The sequence below is a fragment of the Callorhinchus milii genome, unplaced genomic scaffold (assembly GCF_018977255.1).
Source record: "Callorhinchus milii isolate IMCB2004 unplaced genomic scaffold, IMCB_Cmil_1.0 Scaffold20, whole genome shotgun sequence".
Classification (NCBI taxonomy): domain Eukaryota; kingdom Metazoa; phylum Chordata; class Chondrichthyes; order Chimaeriformes; family Callorhinchidae; genus Callorhinchus; species Callorhinchus milii.
In genome coordinates this window covers 1897474-1920989 of record NW_024704761.1, presented here as the reverse complement: position 1 = coordinate 1920989, position 23516 = coordinate 1897474, and the positions used below count along the sequence as shown (strand labels likewise).

General features: G+C 54.0%; 3 protein-coding genes across 4 annotated transcripts; all 3 read left to right on the top strand.

The window, feature by feature from the left end:
* The first annotated feature begins 312 nt into the window (after positions 1-312).
* Positions 313-13231, top strand: LOC103175747 (fas-binding factor 1 homolog). Its single transcript, XM_007888921.2, has 27 exons — positions 313-404; positions 892-919; positions 1311-1352; positions 1606-1693; positions 2001-2061; positions 2378-2428; positions 2736-2856; positions 3458-3526; positions 3730-3855; positions 4175-4322; positions 4707-4840; positions 5630-5729; positions 6034-6453; positions 6583-6678; positions 7032-7215; positions 7712-7812; positions 8294-8500; positions 8909-9016; positions 9202-9341; positions 9608-9726; positions 10141-10263; positions 10746-10931; positions 11203-11379; positions 11600-11737; positions 11933-12050; positions 12420-12559; positions 12972-13231. Exons 1-27 carry the CDS (start codon positions 402-404, stop codon positions 13053-13055), a joined length of 3312 nt encoding a protein of 1103 aa, XP_007887112.2. The 5' UTR covers positions 313-401; the 3' UTR covers positions 13056-13231.
* A 509-nt stretch (positions 13232-13740) lies between these two features.
* On the top strand, positions 13741-18599 carry mrpl38 (mitochondrial ribosomal protein L38). Of its 2 annotated transcripts, none has more exons than XM_007888806.2 (9): positions 13741-13823; positions 14717-14922; positions 15462-15593; positions 15771-15976; positions 16503-16575; positions 16707-16752; positions 16970-17128; positions 17284-17420; positions 17723-18599. In XM_007888806.2, the coding sequence occupies exons 2-9, from the start codon at positions 14781-14783 to the stop codon at positions 17857-17859; spliced, it is 1032 nt and encodes a 343-aa protein (XP_007886997.2). In that variant the 5' UTR covers positions 13741-13823; positions 14717-14780; the 3' UTR covers positions 17860-18599. The 2 variants fall into 2 exon arrangements, with proteins under 2 accessions (XP_007886997.2, XP_007886996.2); XM_007888805.2 differs by having other exon boundaries at positions 13741-13857.
* Positions 18600-19239: 640 nt separating this feature from the next.
* On the top strand, positions 19240-22703 carry LOC103175748 (tripartite motif-containing protein 16). The gene is made up of 6 exons (XM_007888923.2): positions 19240-19417; positions 20020-20115; positions 20378-20611; positions 21032-21212; positions 21766-21849; positions 22163-22703. The coding sequence occupies exons 2-6, from the start codon at positions 20047-20049 to the stop codon at positions 22678-22680; spliced, it is 1086 nt and encodes a 361-aa protein (XP_007887114.2). The 5' UTR covers positions 19240-19417; positions 20020-20046; the 3' UTR covers positions 22681-22703.
* The last annotated feature ends 813 nt before the right edge of the window (positions 22704-23516 follow it).

Below are 23516 nucleotides of genomic sequence, written 5' to 3'. Positions count from 1 at the left end.
GGGGCCGCAGGATCACCGCTGGTCCCAGTCCGGCCCGTCATCGGCCGGGGGTCCTCCCCCTCAGCTCCTGTTGACCCCACACACCGAAGCCCTAAGTGACTGACTAACTCACCACCTGACGGGTCGGGTCGGGTCGGGTCGGGTGGTCCTGGCTGGACAAGCAGCGGGAAAGCTTCCCAGACAACGCCGGCAATGGCCGAGCTATGTGCGGCTTTAGCTGGTTAGTCTCCAGCGGTTAACCCCCTCTTCAACGCACGCTCTGGGCTCCCCCCACCCCCCGCCGACAAGCCTTGGGTCCTGCCAGCCGGGTGCCCGCCGGTGCGGCTGATTTCGGTCACACACACACCGACCGGTCTGGGTCTAAGCTGCTGGTGACGGAATTGCCGCGAAAGAAACGTAAGATGGTAAGTGGAGGCCGGGCTTCTTGTCACCGCTGAAACAACGTCGACCGCCATTCGTCCCATCGTGTCTGTGCAGTGGTTTAAAAGAGCTGCCTCTCCCCCTCCCCCCACCACCACCGCCACCCCACCCCCCCCACTCCACCCGCCGCCCCCACCCCTGCAACTCCTTCCTCTTTAGATATCTATCGAGTTCCTCTTAAATTATAAATAATATCATTTTAAAAATTCGGCCAATCAATCCGCAGCTGGTTGAGGGCCATTGCTGTACGTAATTGGCTGCCGCGTTCCGCCTACAAAATGCACAGTCACTACACTTTACAATATATCGTGTGAAGCGCTTTGAGTCGGCTCTCAATGCCGTGATAAGGCTCTATATCAAATGCAACGATTGTTAGTATAATTTGATCAAACGTGGCTTCACCAGAGCTGTGGGCAAAACTTGTATAATTTCTTCGAGAGGATTATGGAAGATTATGTGTTTGCGTTTCAGAGTTCAAAACAAAAGAGAGGTTTCCGAGGTGAGTAAACTGCATCTGATCCTCATCAATGTTTGAACTTGTTTGTGGACAGACAGTTGCGATAAGGCACTGTATCAACTGCAACGATTATTATTATTATTAATTTAATATTAATAATAAGGAAGTGGAATAAGAGACGAACGTCAATGTCTTGCATTTATCTTGCGCCCTTCACGCAGGATAGTGTCTCAGAGCGTTGCACAGTGAAGAGTTGGGATGTGTGTTGCCCTTCGCTGTGACTGTCTCTTGTTCTTCAGCAGGACTCTGTGTCTGGCTCACAGGCTCCTTTACATGTGCTCTTCTGGCCGAGTGTCTCTGGACAGTGTTTGACTGTAACGGTGGGGTAAGGTGTTAGCTGGGGCAGCCTCTCATGTGTCTCTGTCTGTTTCAGACTCGATTGATGATGTGCTGGGTGACCTTCTCGGTGAAGATGGTACGATTCCATTCAATGCGTATTCACAACCAGCTGGTTATACTAACCACCTTTATACTAACTTCCATATATTAACTACTGTTACACTATCCACAGTTATACTGACCACCGTTACACTGGCTTTTACAAAGTCTGCGTCAGAGCTCACTGCAGCAGTTATACTTCCTCACACAGTCGCCTCAATCTGCTAACTTTGTGTGGGGAGCCGAGCGGGTGCTGATCCTTTTTCCTGTCCCTCGCTTTGTGCTGACAGACGACTCGCCCACGAAGCCTGGTTACACAGCTCCACGAGCCGGCAGCGGCCCCGGGAGGCCGGCCAGGCCACCGCGAACCGGCAAAAGGTAAGTGTGAGAGTTGGTGCCGCTCACAGGCAACCAGCAACCACACTGAGCACAGTGACCTCCAGCACCTTTGCCCTCAGTCCTCACACGCACCCTCTCCTCACTGAGGCCACCGCTCTTGCACCAAATTCCCCCTGTCCATCCCCCAGTGAATATTTTGGGGTCAGCCCTCACAGTCAATTCATTTTACAGTGTATCTTGTGAAGTGCTTTGCGACGTCTCAGCGGCATAATAAGACGCTATATTCAATGCAAAGATTATTATTGTTATGTGAAGGGGTTAATGCTATGATTGTATTCTGAATCAGGTCATTGTTGGATGATGATTTCTTCAGTAATTTGGCACAGGAGGCTGACCAGGACAATGAGGTGAGAATGCCTTTCACTGACACACACGCACACACACACACAGCTCTTTCGTAGAGAAACTTATGCGGGCCCGCACGGGTGCATGTGCGTGCACAAGTGTGGGCGTTTGGTTGTGCATGTACGTGTGCACTGGGATGTGTTAGCCGTGAGGTGGTAGGGAATTCGGCTTCTTTTTATCGGTGGGGGTCGCTGACGGGCAAACCCGTCACGGGAAAGAGGCATTAAAGAAAGCTGTGGTCACAAGCTGACGCTGATGGACAGAGTGGGGATGAATGATTGCTGCCAGGCCAACGCTGACGATGTTTTCCTTGTGTAGGAGTCGGAAGTGTCCGAAGCTGACCCTCAGGCTTTGTTGGACAGTATGAAGGTAAGTGCGGGGAAGCAGTTCCGTGACCTGCAGTGAATAATAAGGAGCAAGTTGTTCTTGTGGTGCGAGGGGAAGAGTGTGTCATCACCTTTCGGAAGTCCCAGAGACTCGTCACGTGTCGGGGAGGAAACGGTGGTGTCGTGGTAACGTTACTGGGCCAGTAACCCGGAGTCCGTGGGCTCGAATCCCCCCAATGGTCAGGGAAGAAAATGGCTACGCACTGTACAGCATGACTGACGCCATCTGGCGTGAAGGGCTATATAAATGCAAGTTGTTGTTCAGGCAACAGGGTGCTCTCTGTGTGCAGGACATCGAGGACATGGACGCCGATCTCTTCAGCAAAGGGAAGAAAGCCAGTCCGTCCCCGAGCCAGACAGCAGTCACAGCATCCTCCAAACCACCATCACCCCAGAGCAGAGCAGCCAAAGGTACAGACAGTCCTGTGCGGGAGTGAGTGTGTCTTGAGGTAGAGGGTTCCCTCAGGTGTGTGTGTGAGTGTGCCCTTGGGGGTGGTGACCCCCAGTGGGGAGTGGGGGGGGGGGTGAGTGTGTACTCGGGGGGTGATGGTGGCCATTGGGTGTGGGGGGAATTTGTTTAGATTTGATACTGTGGGTATTAAATCTATTTTGATCTTCCCCTTTAACGTCAAAAGTCTCTAAACCCTTTGCAAGCGCTGAGTGTAGTGACTGTGCGTTTGTAGTTTCACCCACATTTTGGAGTTGAGGTATAGTTCAACCGTGATCTAATAGAATGGCGGAACAGGCTCGAGGGGCTGAATGGCCTACTCCTGTCCCTTTGTTCCTATACTTATTCTTCATTCGTTTTTCCCCCAAGAGTAACTGAAACGCGGAGGATCTCATTTTGAAGCTATACTTTTCCAAAGATTGCAGTCTCCCAGTGCTATCGCTTCGGCTGCCTGTAAACACCTCACGTAAGTCCCCATCACGCTCTGCGTGGTGGCTTTATGTAGAAGACGTATATGTATATATATTATTGTTATATAAATGCCAATTATTGTTGTTGCTGCAGATGTTCCTGGTCAGGATGAGAAGCCAGTCGCTTCCTCTGGGCGTCCATACAAGAAATTCACCTTCAACGGTGAGTTAGGGCATCCTGATGGACTTCCTGGATCTGTTTATGTGCCTGGCCCCAGCGCAGCCACGCCCCAGCACAGCCACACCCCAGCGCAGCCACACCCCAAGCACAGTCACGCCCCCAGCAAAGCCACCGTTCCCCACGTACTCGGTGATACATGCTCATCGCTGACCCGTGTAACGTTCCGATTCCCATCTCCATCCCAGACATGGATGACCCGCTGGCCGGCATTCTATCCGATGAGGAAAGCGAACCGAATAAGCCGGCGATTCCCGGGAAGCAACGGAGCGTTCGCAGTGCGGAGCTGGATGTGACGAAGAAAGAGGAGAAAGGTAATGGGGAAACGTGTTCCGCTGGGAGCAGGAGTATTTTTTATCTTATTTTCTGCCCGTCCTGTGTGCCAGAGAGCGCTGCCTCCCTGGTGCTCCTGAGCTCTCAGAGGGACCGTTCCTCACGTGTGGACCAGAGAGCGAATGTCGCCAGACTGTTCAACCTTGGAGGGAGAGTCGCGGGCCAACAGCTGAGTCCCCACAGACAGCCATAAGTTGTTAAGGACCAATTAAAGGTGCTGTGTGAGAGACGGACGAGTTGTGTTGGTGGGTGAGCGGTTGATTGACTTATTGTGACTGCGATTGGCTCCGTTTCTCACAGTGTCCTCCAGCCCAGCCTCCGCTCCGCCCACGTCCACCCCTCACAGGAAAGAGGAGCTGACCTTCGATGATGGCGATGACCTCATGGACGCACTCGGGTTCGGCGATGGCCTCAAAGCCAACAAGGAAATGGCGAAGAGAGGCGAGGAGTAAGTGTGCCGAGGGAGGAGCGTCTGTTTAGAGTCTGTGTCAGCTTTTCCCTGCGCAGCCCCACTCCCTGTGACCGAAGGCACGGTTACAGAGGAAGGTCTTGAGATGGACCTTGAAAGAGGTGAGGGACAGGGCGAGGCAGAGGGTCTCCGGGATGGAGTTCCAGAGGGTGGGGGCAGAAAGGCGGAAAGCCTGACTGCAGATGGTGAAGCGGGCAGGGCGGGGGACGTGGAGCAGCCACTGCCTGCCGAGTGGAGGGAGGTTGGTTAAAAAAAAAGGTTGGTCCCAACGTGAGGCTTGAACCCACAACCCTCTTGACACTGAGGCGAGCGTGTTAGTGACTGAGCCAGGCTGACAGCCGAATCCTCCTCTCTTTGTGCTAGAGAGGGACTGCGTCCTGCCCGATCCAAGCTGGATGAATTACTGGGGAGAGGGACAGCTAGCAAGCTCCTGGAGCGTCCCCCGACTGCCGAGCAGAAGGAGTTTAAATTGGATCCAAAATACAAGAAAACACAAGGTGAGGAGTGGCACGAATCCCGATCCCAGACCGGAGATCCCGGCATTCCTCAGCCGTCAGGTCGCCGTGCTCTGCTCTCAACTCAGGGAAGCAGAAATCGGATTCAAGGTGAAAACCTCGTGGAGCCCCTTAGCGTAGTGGTTAGCATGCTCGCCTCGCAAGAGAGAGGAACCCTACTTACCGCAAGTTAATTGGTTGTTAGTCGATTGCCGGATCTCTTTCCGGAGCTAATAATCCCTTTGAAAAAAAATACGGTCACTCACTCTATGACTGTTTGTGGGACGCTGCTGTGCGCAATTGGCTGCCACATTTCGCCCACAAATACGCAGTCACTCCACTTTATGGTATATCCTGTGAAGCGCTTTGAGATGTCTCGAAGAATTGATAAGGAGCTATATCAAATGCAAGGATTATTATTATTATTATTAAACCTCGCAGTACCAAAGGGTCCAATAACGTTTGGGCGGTTGGAGAGGCTCAAGAGTAGAAGCCACGAATCCCAATGCTGTCGGCCGCTGATTCTTTCAGCTGTTCTCTTGAGTGACCAGAGACGGACAGGGACTGGGTTCACTGTCTCAGCTGAAGGATGCCACACTGCACGAGGAAACACTCCCTCAGCATAGGGTCAGCCTCCATTCTGAGCTCCAGTGAGTCTTTGCTCTTGAGTTGTCCTGTTGCAGTTGCTGTTGAGTTGTCGTGTTCAAGAGCTCTGGGACGCTATCCTGCATGAGGAGGATAAACGCAAGTTGTTGTTGTTGTAGGAGTAACTAGTCTCTCTTTTGGCTCTAGAAGAGAAGGAGGAGTTGTTGGACGACTTCACCTTTGGCTCTTACCAGCCCACAGTGGCCACTACCCCAGAGGGCCGGCAATCCCGACGGCAATCGGTCAGGTACGTCAGTATCACACCCCCCCCCACAGGAGAGACTTCAATCGCTGTGCGTGATCAGCTGCCGTGTTTCGCCCACAAACCACACAGTGCGAAGTCCTGAAGCGTAGTGGTTAGCACGCTCGTTTTCGCTAGCGAGAGGACCCGTGCTCGATTTGAAGGTGGTGCGAAACCTTAGGCAAGTTTCCTTACTCCACACGCGTGGCTGTTTACCCGGCAGTAAGTAGGAACCCCGTTGTTACTCGATTGGCGACTGAGGTGCTCTGAGGGGGTGTGAACGGTCTCCGCGTTTCTATATCTTTTGTAGGTTCAGCCCGGTTGACGAGGGAGACTCCTTTCCGGATCAGAAGCTGAAATCATCTGCTCCGTCCCCGCCCACTCCCACACGGCTCCGCAGCAGTAAGAGTGCGGGGGACTGGCTGGGCCTGAAGGACGAGGAGCCCCTCGACCTGGGGCCACAGAGAGGAACTCCCTTAAACAGGGCCGAGTCAGACCCTGCCCTGCCAGCTCCTGCCGCCCCCAGCCAGCCTCCCCACACAGACCGGCCAGTCTCCGCGGCTAAACCCAGCGTTGAGCTCCAACGGGGGTCCACACCGTCCACACCATCTGCACCGGGGGGAAGAGAAGCTGATTGGCTGGCGGGGGCTCTGGCCCGCAAGAAGGCTCAGGCCGGGGATTCATCGCTCGCGGGGCTGGGGGATGGAGCTCGCGTCCAACCATCTTCACGGTAAGGCCTGAACAGAGTGCGGGGAGTTAGACCCAGCTGTGCTGTCAGTAACACTGACACACCCCGCTGTCACCATGTCTCTCTCCCTGACACACGTCTGTTCTTGTTATTGTTCGTGTTGAATATCAGGGCGAGGGCCTCGCTCGGTGTTCGTGGCCGGCCGCCTGCTGAAGCCCCCTCGGAGGCAGCGAGCGAGAGGAGACCCGGGGAAGCCAGAGACACTGAGTAAGTACAGGGAGCCGTTAGCTCGGGCTGTTAGCTGTTAGCTCACCGTCAACAACAGAGCTGTACAAAGATATGTGCAGAAGCGGAGAGAGATTGTGCCGGTCTGTTCCCCTCTGCACTGTATCCTGGTACAGTCTCCCCTTTGGACCATGTGGGCTTGGGTCCACCCATTCCATTCAACAATCTGTCTCTGGGATTTCCACGTGTAGGTGGGAGGCATGGAAATCTCAGCCTGGTCTGGAGGCTCTTGAACAATGGCGATGAGTTTCCAGACATTTCAGACACCCGGCTGACCCTCCTGCCTCCCCCCACCCGAAAAAAAAATCTAATCCTCTGCATTATTTCCCCACCAGCAGCTCCTCGTTTCCCTGGGAACCTCCGCATGGGCAGCCCACGGCTCTGCCTGCGACTGACACCCGGGCGGGTGTGAAGGCCTCAGAGACTCTGAGCCTGCAGAACCAGCTGAGGATCATGGAGGCCGAGCAGCAGATGAGCCTCCAGAGAGCTGAGGCCACCATCGTCGAGCTCCAGAGTCAGGTAATACAGAGGTCGCTGTGCGTGGGTAACTATTCCCGGTCCCGGCTCGTCGTGCTGTCTCTGATTCCCCGCCTGCCCCCCCCCTCAACCCCCTCCACACGCCGTCCCCGTTGGTACATTGTGTTTCACTATAAATCTGACATTGCCCTTCACTTCTCTCTGCACAAAGATTGTATCTTTTGACATTCACTGGTAGGAAACGTCTTTATACTGGTATGAGCTCGCTCTGGGACGCCACCCCAACCCCCACCCCCCACAACCGTGCCCCCCCGCCCACCCCCAACACACACACACACCAACACACCAATCCAGGACCATCCCTCCACTTCAGCTCGCGTCAGACACAAATGGCTCCGGCACTGCTGAGAGCTGGCTTGAGGAGGTTTTAGGCCTCCCGCCTCCCTTTCCCTGATATTCGCGACACGTGTTCTGTTATTCTCTGTGTAAACCTGGCATTGTGAACGTGAATCGCAGTGATTGTGTGCTCGCTTGTGAGGTGCGGAAGCTGGAGCTGGAGCGAGAGCAGCAGGGAGTCCTGATGGAGAGTCTCCAACAGCGACACGAGGAGGACAGCCAGCTGCTCGAGGACGCTCACAGGTGAGGCAGGACCCATGCTCCGCTCAGCGCGCAGGCACGTGTGTGTCCCGACACGCCTGAGACCGCTGGAGTGTGAGGGTACGCGCGATTGTATTGCACGCACGTGTATTCGGGCTGGAAACCCTTCACTCCGAAGTCCAGCGCCCTGGGCCGTCCTCCCAACATGAAAGGCGCTTTATACGTGTGTCATTTATTGTTGTTCGTAAGAGTAATACAAATGAGTGTTTGCAGGAATAATTTTAAAAAATCTTTGGTACAGCGCTCTCCGAGGGAAGGAGTTCTGGACAAGGGCAGGCACTTGATGATGACTGAGATGGCGTGGATCGGTTCAGTGGGAAGAGTATTGCAATGGCGGAGGGGAAGGGTTGGGGTGTCACATATTTCAGGGTCATTGTCTCGCTCGCATGGGTGTCATGTCTGCTCTCACGGTGGTCGTGAGAGCGAGATTGAGTCAGTGACGTTCCCTCTGGCTGTCCCTCAGGAAGCGGCTGAAGGTGCTGGAGGAGCTGTGGCAGGGGCGGGAGGCCAGGCTACAGGAGGAGAACCAGGAGCTGGCCAACCGGCACGTGACCCGACAACACAGCCTGGATCAGGAGAGATCCCAACTGATCGCTCAGCACCAGCGCAGGCTCACAGAGTCTGATCAGGAGAAAGCCAGGGAGATGGAGAGGATCAGGGAGCTCCAGCGGTGAGACACTCAATAAGTAATCCTTACATTTGATACAGACGTCTTTCACGTCGGGAGGACGTCTCACAGTCCTTCACAGGGTCTACTATAAAGTGTAGCAACTGTGTTTTCTTTGTTGGCGAATGTGACAGCCTAGGGCTGTGCTGGAGCGTCAGCCTAGACTGAGCTCAAAGTCCTGACGTGGGGCTTGAACCCATAACCTTTTGACTCAGAGGCAAGAGGGCTACCGAGTTGTCATTTTACGATGAGATACAGGTTGGCCACTTCTACATAGTACAGGCAGACCCGATCCCAGGCATTATCTAACCCACAAGGTGTGAGCAAGGGAAGGGAACCATCTTTTAACGGAGCGAGTTACAGAGCTGGGTTTTGTTCACGAGTTTCATGAGTGTTGACTTTTGAGACCAGGCAGTCGATCGTTGAAATGCGGAGAGACCACGAGGAGCAGCTGGAGCGCGTGAGGCTTCTGAAGGAGCAGGAGATCGACGCGGTGACCAGTGCCACCTCTCACACCAGGTAACTTTCCAACCCCCCCCCACCCACCCACCTTCACCCTCGCAGAGAGGGCAGTAACACCAGGGGGCAGCTGAGAACTGAGTTGTCAATGTGTTAATGATCCTCTGGCCTTCACTAAACACTGGGATCTCATGGGCCCGCGCGGAGCGTTGGGGGAGTTCCATTCCCACCTCTCTCTGCTGCAGGTCTCTCAATGGTGTGATCGAGCAGATGGAAGCCTTCTCCAGGAAGATGAACGACCTCTCCTGCAAAGTGGAGAGCACTCATCACAACACCTCACAGGAGATCGAGTTCAACTCACGGCAGAGAGAAGCACAGCATCGAGGTAACTATACCCTGCACACAAACGGGATATCTCTGTCTGTCACAGACTCCCTGCCTCCCTCCCTCCCTCCCTCCCTCCCTGCCTCCCAGTGTGGTGTGCACTCCTCGCCACCATGTGCACACGACACTCTCTTGAGTTGCAAGAGCAATCCCACACTTGACGGGTTAATCTGTGATGGATTTATCCGGAATCGGGCATTGGAGTTGTGGTCAGCAAAGAGCTGAAGCCAGAGGTTGCCGAGGGTCTGACTGTCTCCCTGCTCTCAGCCCAGCAGGAGCGGCTACAGGCTCAGCAGAGAGACTTGGAGGAGGAGCGAGTGCGTCTGCAGGAGGTCATCACCAAGATGGAGATCAGGCTGAACGAACAGACGCGGCTTCTTGAGAAGGTGAGGACCTGAGCGCAGGACACAGAGCCAGGGCCTGGCTGGCAGCGAGTAGAGAGGCTGGGAGCTAGTACCAGTTACTTAGAACACTCACCTCGAAAGAGAGAGGACCTGTGTTCGATTCCCGGGCCGGGCAAAATGTTGGGCAAGTTTCCTTACTCCACACGCACACACACACGCCTCTATTTACTTAGCAGTAAATAGGGACCCCATTGTTAGTCGATTGGCGGATTGCTCTCCCGGGGGTAATAATCCAGCGGGGTGTCGATTGGCTGAATGGCCGTCTACAGCGCTGTAGATTTCTAGATTTCTAACTCTGCCTGAAAGATAAATGCAAGTAGTTGTTGTTGCTGTCGCCTGTTAGATGAGGCTGGGTTGCTGGCTTTCACTGCTCTTGTGTCCTCTGATCCTCACCAGGAGCGCTGGAGAGCAGTGGCAGAGCAAACCAAGGTGGAGTCTGTGCAGAGATCGCTGGCCGAGGAGAGAAGGATTATGAGCCAGCACTTTGCCATTGAAAGAGAGGAGCTGGAGAGGGCAAAGGTAAGAGGCTAACTGTACAACTCACTGGGAATATAGGGGTGTCAGACACCCGGCTCATTACAGTCATGGGTATCCGTGTACAAATGTATGACTTTCCTTTGAAAGCATTGGCTAGTAAAACGACTCCCTGCTTGTCCAGCTCGGACCATCCGACTTGTCAGGGCTTCAGTTCGCAGGGACTGGCTCCAAGATGGCAATGTTCAGGAAAGGAATGTCAGAATCAAGTCAATCCTCTGACAGTCTCTAGTCCGGTTCCTGAGCCAGGCAGGTCCGCATATTCCAGCCCAGCCTGACTGGGGTATGAATCCCGTTCTTCAATGTCACTGCTCAAAGCCCAGGAACTCCTCACCATCGCCACCTCTCGCTCCGGGGTCGTGTGGGGATGGGAAACAAATGCCAGCAAAACGGCTGGGTCACCCTTGTGGAGGGGATCGAGTGGGGATGTCTCTGGGCTTGACGTTGCCACTCCGGTTGCCCGGCAGAATGCCTTGCTGGAGGAGCAGCAGTCTGTGATGCAGCGCTGTGCGGAGGAGCGGCGCAAGCTGGCCAGCGAGTGGGCAGAGTATCACACGCAGCACAAGCTGAGGCAGGAGCGCGTGGAGCAGGACTCCCGCCGGGCACTACAGCTCAGCGCGCAGCAGGAAGGCGCCATCTTCGGCCTGGCTAAGGTAAGCGAGCAGAGCAGCGGCTGCGCGCGGTGAGATCTGGTGATGGTTCCCGTCCCTGTGTTCGCCGTGATAAACACCATTAATAGGCACCCAACAACTTACATTTACACCTTCACGGTGAATAATGCCTTGGCCGGGGTGGGGGAGAGGGGAGGGCGAGGGGAAACGTGGGCATTTCGAGCACTGACCCAATGCTGTGTACTGTGTCTGGGAGTGTTTGATGCTCTCTGCACTGACCCAACAATACTGCCAATACATTATTCCCCTGTAGGAACAGGCTGAGATGAAGCTAAAAGCCTCTGAAATCAAATCCAAAGAGGAGCAGCTCGCCAGAGAGCGAGAGGCAGTGGAGAGCGAGAGGCGTGAGCTGGAGAAAGAGAAGGAAAGGGTTAATGACATGGCAGTCCGCATCCGGCAGAAAGCTGAAGAGATAGAGGGTATGAGCAAGGTGTGTGCACCTCCTGTTTCTCTGTCTTTCACTCCGATTGTTTCACTAATAATAATAATAATAATCATCCTTGCATTTGATACAGCGCCTCATCACATCATTGAGACGTCTCAAAGCGCTTCACTGGATGTACTGTATAGTGAATTGGCTGTGTGTATTTTGTGAGTGATTGTGTCATATAACCTCTTGTAAGTGTCTGCTGTATTCCTGTCCCACGCAGATTGCCTCTCAGAAGTATGAGGAAGGGGAACGGGCGCTGCTACAGGCTAAACAGGTGGAGGGTGAGCACCAGACCCGACTGCAGGCCATTCAGCAAAAGATGGAGAGACTCCAGCAGCAGGAGGAACAGCTACTACAGGTACTACAGGGTGTGCGGGCAAAGCTGGTGGTCAGGGAGTGGGAGGGGAACAGCTGGTGGGGGAGGTGGGGTATTATTTCACAATCTAACGGTAATGAGCGTGTAACCGCTCAGTACAAAGGCACAGCCCTCTGAGAAGAGGCTGGATGGGGACGAGCGGAGAAGCTGACATTTGTCCTCTCAATGTGTTTCCAGCAGCGACTGAACCTAACCCAGCACCAGCGACGGCCAGGGCCGGCCGGCATCGACACGCGGATTCCCAGCGCCTCCCTGGGGCCAGCGGGCAGTGCTCAGCCACTGGCCAGCCTTCCCTGTAAGTGCCTCACTGTAAGCCGAGTCCATACTGGTGAGCTGTGTGTGATACAGTATTACTGTACCCCACACTTACAGCCTGGTCAGTTACTTTGTGAGACAATGAGCAGGAAGAGCGATCAGTGAGACTATTACGTAGTAATAATAATCCTTGCATCCAATATATTAATCCTGGCGTTTGCTATAGCGCCTTATCACGTCTTCGAGACGACTCAAAGCGCTTCACAGGATACACTGTAAAGTGAATTGTGGGCGAAACGCGGCAGCCAATTGCGCACAGCAGTTTCTCACAAACAGTAACTGGTTCTAAGGCAGGCAAGACAGGCAGAAACCCAGAGCAGGATCTGAACTCTGCTCCTCGTCTCTTCAGATTTTACCCCGGGACTCGGGAACAATCTGTTTGGAATGCCTGGGAATTCTCGAGAAGATGGGAGTCTTCAACCGGTCGTGGGAGCTGGGCCTTCGGAGCTGGAGGCCAAACTCGCTCTTTTCAAGCACACGGCTGCGAAGGTTAGTGAAGGGGGCGCTCCCCTGGGCACTCAGTGTGAATCAGCACAGGGTGAGGAGGGTGCTGGTGAAGGAGCCGGACTGGCACAGCACTGATGCTCTGTACCACACACGCAGCCGGGGTGGTGAAGAGATCACAGTCCAAAGTGGGTTCAGTCCGTTCTGAGCGAGCCAGCCCAGGTCACTGTGGGTCGGCATGGTCTGAGGTGACGCAGCACAGGTCAGGCTGGTGTAGATTCAGTCCAGTGTCAGTCTATAAGTAAGAACAATAATCCTTGTATTTGATATAGCGCCTTATCACATCTTCGAGGCGTCTCAAAGCGCTTCACAGAATATACTGTGAAGTGCAGTGACTGTATATTTTGTGGGCGAAACGTGTGAAATAAATTATTCTTATCTTCCTTTTTTTTCATAGGACCAGGATTTCCTTGAAGATGAACAGTTATTTCTGGCGACATTAAAGCAAGCTCCGTACAATACGCCGTCCCAACTGGCATGAAATCAGACGTGACCAGCACCTTTGTCCTTTCTGACCCTCCGGGAGGACCGCTCAAGTTGCTATAAATTCTTTGCATACAATCAATGCTGTGATAATTGTACAGTCCTTTATTTTGAAAACACTGCAATGTATAAACTGTATTTTTTTTCCATTTATAAACCTTTTTGTAGACAACGAAGCGCAGTATAACGATGCATCTTCCTGATTCCACAAAACATTTCTGTTGCAAGATTTCTCTGTGATTCAGTCGGAATAATCATCCTCGACATAGCGCACGTCACACTGAAGCACCTCCAGAGAAACTTAACCAGCACGGAAGAAATCCGTTCGGCTCCGTCGCGGGTCTGTGAAAGAACAGTCCATTTAAGTCCAATTCACCATTCAGTAAACCTCAGGGGTGTGTTGGAAGCGAAATCAACAATTAAATGGATGCGATTAAAAAATCCGTCTGTAGCCCAAATCGACCCAACAGACGCTCTAAAGACTTTACTAAGATCAACAGAGAGAGGGAGGGGGAGAGGGGGGAAAAAAAAGCCTTTTCAGGTTTAAATTAAAAGGTTTTTTAAAAAAATTCGCTCATAGCCCCAGAATAGCACAAACCCGCCCAAATGGGCGTGAAAGAAGCCCCGATCGGGCGTGAAAAGGCGCGCCCCTACCCCTCCCTCCCCCCGCGGGGGCTGCCGGGATACTGGCGGACTGGCCGAGGACGCGCGGCGGGACAAGATGGCGGCGCTGGTCAGGCTCGGGGCCGCTGTCGGGCGGTCGCAGGTGCGGGAGCCGCTGAGGAGCATCACAGGCTCGGGTAGGGGTCCCAATGGGAGGGCGGGGACCCAGGGCCCAGTGTGTAACCCAGGCCTCCCCCCCCGCCCCCCCCCCGCCCCCCTCCCGGCCTAGAACCCACCTACAATATAAGGCGCTGTAAATGCGGTGTAATATGTTATTGTTAATGATAAATTATGTTAAATACAACAATGGGCTGATGTCGGACTGTGGCTTATGGGCTATAACGGAGTCCTGTGGCTCAGTGGTTAGAGCACTCGCTGTGCAAGTGAGAGACCTGAGTTCAATTCCAGGCAGAGGGCGAAACCTTGGGCAAGTTTCCTTACTCCACACAGAGCCTAATAATAATCCTCCAAAACCAAACAATAATAAATTGGTCATTTTTAATCTACGACTGTTTGTGGGACATTGCTGTGCGCAATTGGCTGTCGCCTTCACCCACAAATATACAGTCAATTCACTTTACAGTATATTCTGTGAAGCGCTTTGGGACGTCCTCCCGACGTGAAAAGCGCTATATCAAATGCAAGGATTATTATTATTATTATAATTCGTCTGCATAGAGCCACGACCCGCGGAGAGTTGGTGACTCAACGCAAAACACACACACAGTCACTCCCACTCTGTGATATATCCTGAGAAGCGCTTTGACACGATGGTGATGATGATGATCCTCACATTTGATACAGCGTCTTTTCACGTCTTCCCGGCGTCTCAAAAGCGCTTCGCAGGATAGACGGCAAAGGGATGAGGTGCCACGTCACATGTGAGGATTATTTAGTGTCAGCCCGGCCCAGGGGTAGCGCTCTGGCTCCGTTGAGTCGGAAGATTGCCCTTCTCCGCTGTAAATTTCTAAAGTCCGGTAACCGGATGCTTTGCAGAGTCTGCCGTTCGACATTTCTCTGTTTCGGCCTCTCTGAGGAACGAGTTCCTCCTCTGGGACCGATGCCCAACGAGGAGATTGACGTGAACGACCTGGACTCGCTGGAGAAGTACCGCAGCTACAAGCGCTATCTGCAGGTGGCGGAGAAAGCGAGGCAGCAGACTGCCTGGTGGAGAACGTATCAGCAGTACGTCCAGGAGCCAAGTGAGTAGGATTCAGCCGGGGGAGGACGTAACTGATAATCCCTTCAAAAATAATAATAATTTATTCACTCATTCCACGAGTGTTTGTGGGACGCCGCTGTGTGCAATTGGCTGCCGCCTTTCGCCCGCAAAATACACGGTCAGTTCAGCTTACAGTATACTCCGTGAAGCGCTTTGAGACGTCTCGAAAACGTGATAAGCCGCCATGTCAAATGCAAGGATTATTATTTGCGAGTGTTTAGAAGCGGAGTGAGCGTTGAAAATGTACTAATCTTTCACTTCCTGGGGTGCAAGTTTGTGTCAAGGTCAGAGAGAATCTCCTGACCTTGATACAGTGAGTGCAAGTGACCCAGCCTAGGGTCAAATGATGAAAAATGATCGTAATTGGCCCCGTAAACTACAGTGTAATTCCGAAGCAAACCCAGAGAGAGTTAGCTGACAGACTCGGCTGGCTGTGGCAGTCACTCAGCTTATACAGTCATTTGCTGCTCTGACAGTCCGCCGCCCATCAATATTTTCCATGTATTTCTCTCTTTTCAGGTACAGAGAAGATTGACATTGGTCTGCCTCATTTCAGAGGGTCACGGAGGAAGGAATGGAAGGAACGGAGAGACATAATCAAGGAGAATCGCAGAAACAGTGACCTTGAGAGCGCGGCAAGGCACAGGACATGTACGTTGATTGGGGTGGGGGGTGGGAGGGGATCTCATCACTAACTGAGGAGAGGCATCAAGCCTGTTGACACAAAACAGGTGCAAGAGGCAGCCCGCAGTGGGGAGGGGAGAGAGAGAGAGAGAGAGAGGAGCCTTCCCTCCATTAATCCACGTGGTAAAATCTTTTGTTCTACAGTGCTGATTTCTCTGGATAAAGTGAAAGCTGAATGGGAGAAAACCTGCGGCCCTTACCACCTAAGGACCCTGAGTGAGCACTACGGAGTTTACAGAGATCTCTTCCGCAGCGCCACCTTCGTCCCACGTGTGATGCTCCGCGTTCAGTACGAACTCAGTGAGGACCTTGTGCCAGTGTATCACGGGAACGTGGTGACTCCCACAGAGGTACGATAGTGCCCGCCCGTCAAGCCAGGGACTCCCAGCCCAGCAATGGCCAGTGCAGTGCCTGTGTGAACAGCCCTTTATACTTCCAACTGCACTAGACAGCAATGGGATGCACGAGGCATCAGCTTGAGTCCAAATCATTGACGTGCAGTGCCCTGGGACTCCCTCCTGACGTGAAGGATGTTACACAGATATAATTTTGTTGTTGTTGTTGTTGTTCCTGTTCAGCTAGATAACCAAATTGGTGGAGTTCAGATCCCCAGACGTCATTCTCAGGCTAGTCTGACCACCTAGATTGGTCATAGAATTCTGGTCGCCATGCATAATGGGGCTTAGCAAGTCCTAGAAACAAGACAAAGGAGAACAGGAAGGATGATTCCCCAGGGTCAAGGAATGAGCTAGGAGCGATCATTAGATGAGTGAGAAAAGTTAGATCTTCTTCCTGCTGTAACTTAGTAAGATAAAAAGGGTTTTGATGGAGACGTATGTCACTGTAGCTCATTTGTTCTGTCTGTGTGGTTCTCAGGCAGCGGCTCCTCCTGAGGTGTCCTTCGAAGCGGAAGCGGGGTCTCTGTGGACTCTTCTCCTGACTAATCCAGGTCTGTACACCCCTGGCTCGGCATCGGGCTCCGCCACTGTTAAGCCGTTCAGTCAGTCCCACTGCCCTGTTGGTTTTGTCATTGTGTTGAACGTCTGATGGTGATTCTCTGTTTCTTTGTTCTGATTACAGACGGCCACCTGAAAGAGGATGAATCTGAGTACGTCCATTGGCTTGTGTAAGTGTGTGGTTTTTCCCTGAGTTTCTTTTCAAACAGACTAACTAACGGTATTCTCTCCAGTTTTCTGACCTCAGCATCACTGTACTGTACTCACTGCACTACACTGCAATTAATTTACCTGACTGCACCGGAGCCTTTCACTACCCGCAGTGGCTGAGTAACTGTGAGCCAGGATGTCACTTGTCTGAATGTTTCCATCTCTGTGTTTCTACAGAGGCAACATTCCTGGGGATTCTGTGCGGGAAGGAGATGAAATCTGCCATTATTTCCCCCCTTTCCCCGCTAAAGGAACCGGATACCATCGATTCATTTTCATCCTATTCAAACAAGATGAACGCATCGACTTCAAGGAAGACTGTAGGCCCTCCCCATGGTAAGAGAGCAGTGCTTGTACCTAAGGTAGGCTTGTGTAGCTGATGGGTGGCTGTAGGGAGCTGTATATGTTTCCTTGATTAGTACGAATAACTAGAGGTGTATGTGTGTGACTAGATGCAGGAGGTGCCTCACCTGTGCCCACCTTATTTACAGTCATAACCTGGAGAGGAGAACCTTTACGACATTTGATTTCTACAAGAAGCACCAGGGTTTGATGACACCTGCTGGACTGGCATTCTTCCAATGTCCCTGGGACGAGTCTGTCACAAACACGTTCCATACACTTCTCGGTAAGCGTCTCTGCGAATACAGGATTGAATTCTAGTTTAAAGACACCGTTAGTTACATCTTCCATGTCTTCCACCTTGTTAATGTCTGTGTGAGGGGGGCGTGTGTTTGTGAATGGAGCCACAGTCCAAGTGGTGGAGCTGAATAAGACTCAGTGAAAGTGTGTGTGACTGTAGATTTGGGAGAGTTGCAGTTGAGGATTGACCGAGCTGAGTACAGTCATGGAAATACTAAAAAGGATGTGGAGATTTGATGGATGGGTGTGTTTTCAGGGACTAAAATCACTGCTTGTGTTTCCTGACAGATATGAAGGAGCCTATCTTTGAGTATGATTTCCCTCCAGTTTACCACCCACCTCAGAGGAAGTACCCACACGCTCAGCCCCTGCGCTACCTGGACAGGTACAGGGACACCCACGAGCCCACCTATGGTATCTACTGATCCCACAACAGCTTCCGCTCCGACCCCGACTCTCATGGCAGAGGCTGAGGCCCGAGGTCAGGTCTGCTCCTTCAGTGACGTTTGATATGACCTTCTCAAAACCTCCTGCAATTGAACAAAAATAAATATTTTTATAATACGTTGGGATTATGGCCTGGAGAGGATGGGAATGTGCCCATGAGATAACTTGCGCTCTGTCTCCTGTGTGTGTTGGTCCTGACTGTGGATTGGGTGACAAAAGAGCACTGAATTTTTCTTTAGGGTTTCAAACCCATCCCTCAATACACTGAGGAATTGTGTGTCAGCCTGGCTCCGCGGAGCACTCTCCCTGCGGAGTCAGAACACTGCGGGTCCGAGCATCGCACCTGGACTTTGACACTCCAGCATCACCAAGTTTTGTAATTTTGTTGTTGTTGTTGTTGTTGTGGCACAGTGCTGGGGAGTGGGGGGCAGGGGTAGTTTTCTCGGAAGTGCCATCCTTTGGATGAGAGATTAACCTGATGTCCCATCTGCCTGTACAGTCGGAGGTTCAAGATGAAATAATAATAATAATAATATATTGCTTGTTACAGCGCCTTATCCCGTCTTTGAGACGTCTCGAAGCGCTTCCCGGGATACGCTGTGAAGTGCATTAATGGCGCTATTGGAATACAGGAAGGAGTTTCTCTCTCGCGCTGTCCGGGCGAACAGATCCCCGCAAAATAAAAGTGGCTGTTTGCCTCGGTGGCTGTTTGTAAACATCGCTGTGTGCACATTGGGTTTCTGGTTCACCTACAAAAACACACAGTCACCAGTGCAGCACCAACACGCCCAATGGGGGCGTGAAACCCGTCCAAACCCGCCCAACGGGCGGCGGGGCGGCGTGAAACAAAATCACCCGATGGGGCGTGTAACCCGCCCAACGGTGGGCGTGTCGCCCGCACAAAACCGCCCAACGGGGGCGTGTCACCCTCACAGACCCGCCCAATGGGGGCGTGTCACCCGCACAAACCCGCCCAACGGGGGGCGTGTCACCCGCACAGACCCGCCCGCCGGGCGCGGCGATGGAGGAGCGGCGATGGAGGAGCGGCTGACGTGCGCCATTTGCCTGGAGCTGTTCCGGGAGCCGGTGACGGTGCCGTGCGGCCACAGCTTCTGCACTCGGTGCATCCACGACGCCTTCGACCGGCAGCGGACCGGCGGCTGCCTGCACTGCCCCACCTGCCGCCGCGCCTTCCCCGCGGGGCCGCTGCCGCTCAGCCGGAACGTCACTCTGCATGAGGTGGTGGAGGGATGGCGGCGGCGCGGCGGGAGGCCGGGCCCGGGCCTGGGCCTGGAGCCGGGCCTGGGCCTGGAGCCGGGCCTGGGCCTGGAGCCGGGCCTGGGCCTGGAGCCGGGCCTGGGCCTGGGCCTGGGCCTGGAGTTGGGCCCGGAGCCGGGCCCCCGCTGCCCCGCGCACGGCGCCGCCCTGGATCTGTACTGCAGGGACCACCGGCTCGGCGTGTGCTCGGCCTGTGCCGCCACCCAGCACCGGGGGCACGACCTGGCCATCCTGGGGGAGGAGAAGACACTGCAGGAGGTACACACTCCCCCCACCACCGTGTACTGACGATGATAATAATTCAGGGTGGCCCAACTGGCGGCCCGCGGGCCGCACCCGGCCCCCCCCCCCCCACCCGCTCTGCCCTCCCTCCATTTCAACTGGCCCCACCCCGCTCCCCGCCACCCCCCCACATAACCCGTCAATGTTTTGTTATGCCTCTGGACGGGGGAGACGCAGGAATGCTGATCGCGGGGCCGGCGGGCGTTTCTGACACAGGGCACCCCCCTCGCTCGCTCGCCCCGCGGGCGGGTTCGTCTCTCGGGCCGGGCGAAGCGGGAGGCAAGTTTCCTTTGCTCCACGTGCCTCTGCGTGTCCAGCAGTGAGTAGTGGCCCCCAGTCGTTGAGACGACTGGCGGATGGCTTTCCAGGAGTAAATAGTGTCTTAACCAAAAAAAAACTACGAAACAATAATAATATTAATAATAATGATAATTTGGTCACTCAATCCACGGCAGTTTGTCGGACGCTCTTTTCAAGTAGCACAAGCAGCGAGGAGGAAGGATTATGGTTGTGATTCTTATTAAGCGGCGCTCGGCTGTTTGGTTTCACTGACACCGTTTCCGTGTCGTGAAAAATAGAAGAAACTCATCGCGAGATACGAGGAGATGGAGCGACAGCTGAAGAGCACCGACAGGACGATCGGAGAGATTAAAGAGCGGGTCGAAGCCGTCAAGGTGAGCCGTTGCGGGTTTGGGAAGGGGAGGCCAGGGGGCGCGGGGAGGGGAGCCAAGCGTCGCGCCCAGCGTTGCTGGCAAATATCTTTCGTCCACACAATACGCAGTCCGTTCACTGTACGGTGTATCCCGTGAAGCGCTTTGAGACGTCTCGGAAGACGTGATGAGGCGCCGTGTCAAATGCAAGGATTATTATTATTATTATAGCAGGGAGGTATGAGCATTGTTGACCGTCGCTGTTCTCTCGGGGTTTACCCCTCAGGGCTCGGCCTCTCAGGCCAAGACGAACTACGTGAACAAGCTGGGGGTGCTGGCTCGGGCGCTGGTGGAGGCTGGGGCAGAGGTGACGGTGCTGATAGAGCGCGAGGAACGGATGGCGCTGAGCCAGGCGGACGGCGTCTTGCAGAAGCTGGAGGAGCGGCAAGCCGGGCTGAGCCGCAGCAAACAGCAGCTCGAAGCCACCCTGAGGTGCAGTGACGCCCTGCAGATCATACAGGTGACCGGGCGATCACGCCGACGCTGGGTCGGTCACACCATTAAAACTATTCAGGTTCAATTACCGTACTGTTGCTTCGGTCCGTCTGACACGTGTGGAAACCCACCGCCGTGCTCCGAAGAGTCCGTGCATCGCACCTACACACGGACATACCCGGGGTTTGTTGGAATGGAATGCGCGCTCTCCCCCTCTCCGGAGGGACCCCTCCTGCTTCCCTAATTCCGGAAAATATTAAGCGCAGGCTGGCAAGAGCCAAGGGCCCGCAATACAGGGAAACTCCCCTCAGTCATCCATGCACCCAAGTCACATTTCAGTGAAGACACGCTGAGACTCAGAAGCCCTACGTGATGTTGTACTGTATCATGTTATGTGTTCTCTGCTGTGTGTGCGTGTGTCTTGATATGCTACCCCCGGCCTCAGTTCTCTCAGGAAACAAACACGTGGAAAGCGATGGGTGAGGAGCCCGTGTGGGTGCCCTGTGACTTCGCCCTGGACACCACGCTAGGAGGCGTGACGAAGGCACTTGAGGCAATTTCCAAACTGATCCACAAAGACCTGCAGGGAGTGTCCCGGCAAATGGAGCGGGCAGAGGAGATTCCTGGTGAGGTTCTGCCAGACCCCCACATGCCGATCCCTGGTGCTCCCGTGTCGTTGAGCTGTCACGTGGGTTTTCATCTCAGTCTCCGGCACAACTAGACACCAACTCCCTACAACTGACCCCAACACAGCCCAGAGCAGAAAGGCCATCACACACCAGAGAGAGAGACTAAACAGAGTTGAGCTGAGAAACTGAGCCCACCCTCTACAATGGTCTCTAGTCCGGTTCCTGAGCCAGACGGGTCCGTGGTATTGCAGGGCACCACTGATGACACCACAGCCCAGCCTGACTCACCCACAGGATCTGGAAGGGCAGACCAGTCACTGGGACAAGGAGTCATCCCACTCCGCTCCTGTTAACCCTGCAAGCAAAGCCCTAATGAATAGGATGGTCCGAGCTGGACAAGCAGCGGTAAAGCTTGCCAGGCAGTGCTCTCAATGGCAAGCTGTGCGGTTTTATAACATTGCTCATCAAAAGTATTTGTTTTACATAAAACTGGGAACAGAATTGTATTATACACAATTGTGACCCTCTTCAATGTAATTCACTTTCTCAGGTCCGGAGGTGGCTGAGAGGTGTGAGGCTGGGCCAAACCGGTCTCTGCCCATCGACCTGCAGATCAGGGGCAAGTTCCTGCACAGTAAGTTGAAATTCTTGTCTTACAAATGCAGCGAGAGCTGAGATCGGGGCATCGCGGCCCAGCCTGAACCCGTTGTCATTGGCAGTGACACATGTACTCAGTGATGCGTGGAGTAAGGACAACTTGCCAAATGTTTTGCCCTGCCCGGCAATCCACCCCATGTCCTCTTGGCTTGCAAGGCGAGTGCTCTAACCACTGAGCTACAGGAGTTCTCCTCCGGGTTAGGGGTGGTGGGGGGATGTCACTGTATAAGTTTAACGTCACTGGCACTAGTTCCCTTCCGTCCTGTAATAATCTGTGGTGTGTCCTGCAGGTTACAGCCAGCTCACCTTTGATGCCAACACTGCTCACCAATCCCTCACTGTGTCCAAGGCCGGGCGGAAGGTCTCGCACAAGGAAAAGCAGCAGTGCCCTGCCCACCCAGAGCGCTTTGAGAGCGAGTGGCAGGTGCTGTGCTCACAGGGCTTTGCTCAGGGCCAGCATTACTGGGAGATGAAGCTCAGCGATCAGTGGGTGTTCGTGGGGGTCGCTTACAAGACGATCGAACGGAAGGAGGAATCCCGGATCGGGAAGAACGGGGCATCCTGGGCCGTGCAGCTGTTTAGCCAGAGTTACTCTGCCTGGCACAACGGCCATGAAACCAAACTGAGCCCGGCCGAGTATGGGCGTGTCGGTGTGTTCCTGGACTGCACTGCAGGCACCGTCTCCTTCTATGGCGTCACCGACACCATGACCCTGATCCACAGGTTTGACTCGGTGTTTGTGGAGCCCCTGTACCCTGCCTTGTGGGTGGGTGACAGAGTCACAGTGTCACTCACCCAGCTGAAGTGAGGCCTGGATAAAGGATTGGGGCATGTGGGCTGGTGGGTGGGTGGGCGGGCGGGCGTGTGTGGGGGTTGGGTATTTGGTGATGGGTTGGAGACGGATGGAGGTATCGAGGGAGAGTTGAGCGTTTGTGGTGAGGAGGTGCGGTTGGTGGGNGGGGGGGCAAGCAAGAGTTTTTTTTTGCAACCATACCTTTGGCAACTGAATGTAAAGTTAATCCAGGGTTAATGGTTTCAGTCTGAACACTTGTGCCTAATTTTACCTGTTGTTATTGCGGCGTTTAACCTCCTTTAACACTTCGCTCTGTGTACACGGGGATTTGAGTCGCATGTGGGGCGGAGGGAGGAGGAGAACAGGGGAAGAGATGGCAGTACATGCAATGCCCCCGGTCTGTCAGCAGGCGACGATGTTGGTCTGTGGTCCGAGCGTCACACTGAGGTGCTCACTGGGGTGGCAAACAGGTCCTCAGAGAAGATAATCGGGTGTTGAAGCCTTTCCCACCCTCATTGCACCCGCGCGACAGCAACCTCGGACTGGACTCATGAAGTTTGATAACATCGTCGCTGGAACAGGACGACCCAGGCCCCCGGTCCCGGGGGGAGCATTAACTGGGGCCTTGCAGACCCTTGGGAGATCAGATCACTAGTTAACGATTCTCGCTGTGTTCAACGGGACTGTCGGTGACACGCGATACGTACCGTCGGCTTCTTTCGGGGTTGGATTTTGCCTTTTATCGGGGAACGAGAGCTCGAGGAAGTCTCCACGTCACCAAGCAGCACGGACCTGCGCAGACCACCGCCGCTGTCCGTCTGACCCCAGCCTGGACGAGTGGGGCCGAACGG

What these genes read in the sequence shown, in the direction of transcription:
- mrpl38 (XM_007888806.2), top strand. Translation starts at nt 14,781, where the DNA reads ATGCCCAACGAGGAGATTGACGTGAACGACCTGGACTCGCTGGAGAAG. An exon ending in GCAGTACGTCCAGGAGCCAA is followed by an intron (nt 14,923 to 15,461) that starts GTGAGTAGGATT and finishes CTCTCTTTTCAG; the next exon opens with GTACAGAGAAGATTGACATT. An exon ending in CGCGGCAAGGCACAGGACAT is followed by an intron (nt 15,594 to 15,770) that starts GTACGTTGATTG and finishes TTTGTTCTACAG; the next exon opens with TGCTGATTTCTCTGGATAAA.
- LOC103175747 (XM_007888921.2), top strand. An exon ending in CAAGAAATTCACCTTCAACG is followed by an intron (nt 3,527 to 3,729) that starts GTGAGTTAGGGC and finishes TCTCCATCCCAG; the next exon opens with ACATGGATGACCCGCTGGCC. An exon ending in GACGAAGAAAGAGGAGAAAG is followed by an intron (nt 3,856 to 4,174) that starts GTAATGGGGAAA and finishes CGTTTCTCACAG; the next exon opens with TGTCCTCCAGCCCAGCCTCC.
- LOC103175748 (XM_007888923.2), top strand. Translation starts at nt 20,047, where the DNA reads ATGGAGCGACAGCTGAAGAGCACCGACAGGACGATCGGAGAGATTAAA. An exon ending in AGCGGGTCGAAGCCGTCAAG is followed by an intron (nt 20,116 to 20,377) that starts GTGAGCCGTTGC and finishes TTTACCCCTCAG; the next exon opens with GGCTCGGCCTCTCAGGCCAA. An exon ending in CAGGGGCAAGTTCCTGCACA is followed by an intron (nt 21,850 to 22,162) that starts GTAAGTTGAAAT and finishes TGTGTCCTGCAG; the next exon opens with GTTACAGCCAGCTCACCTTT.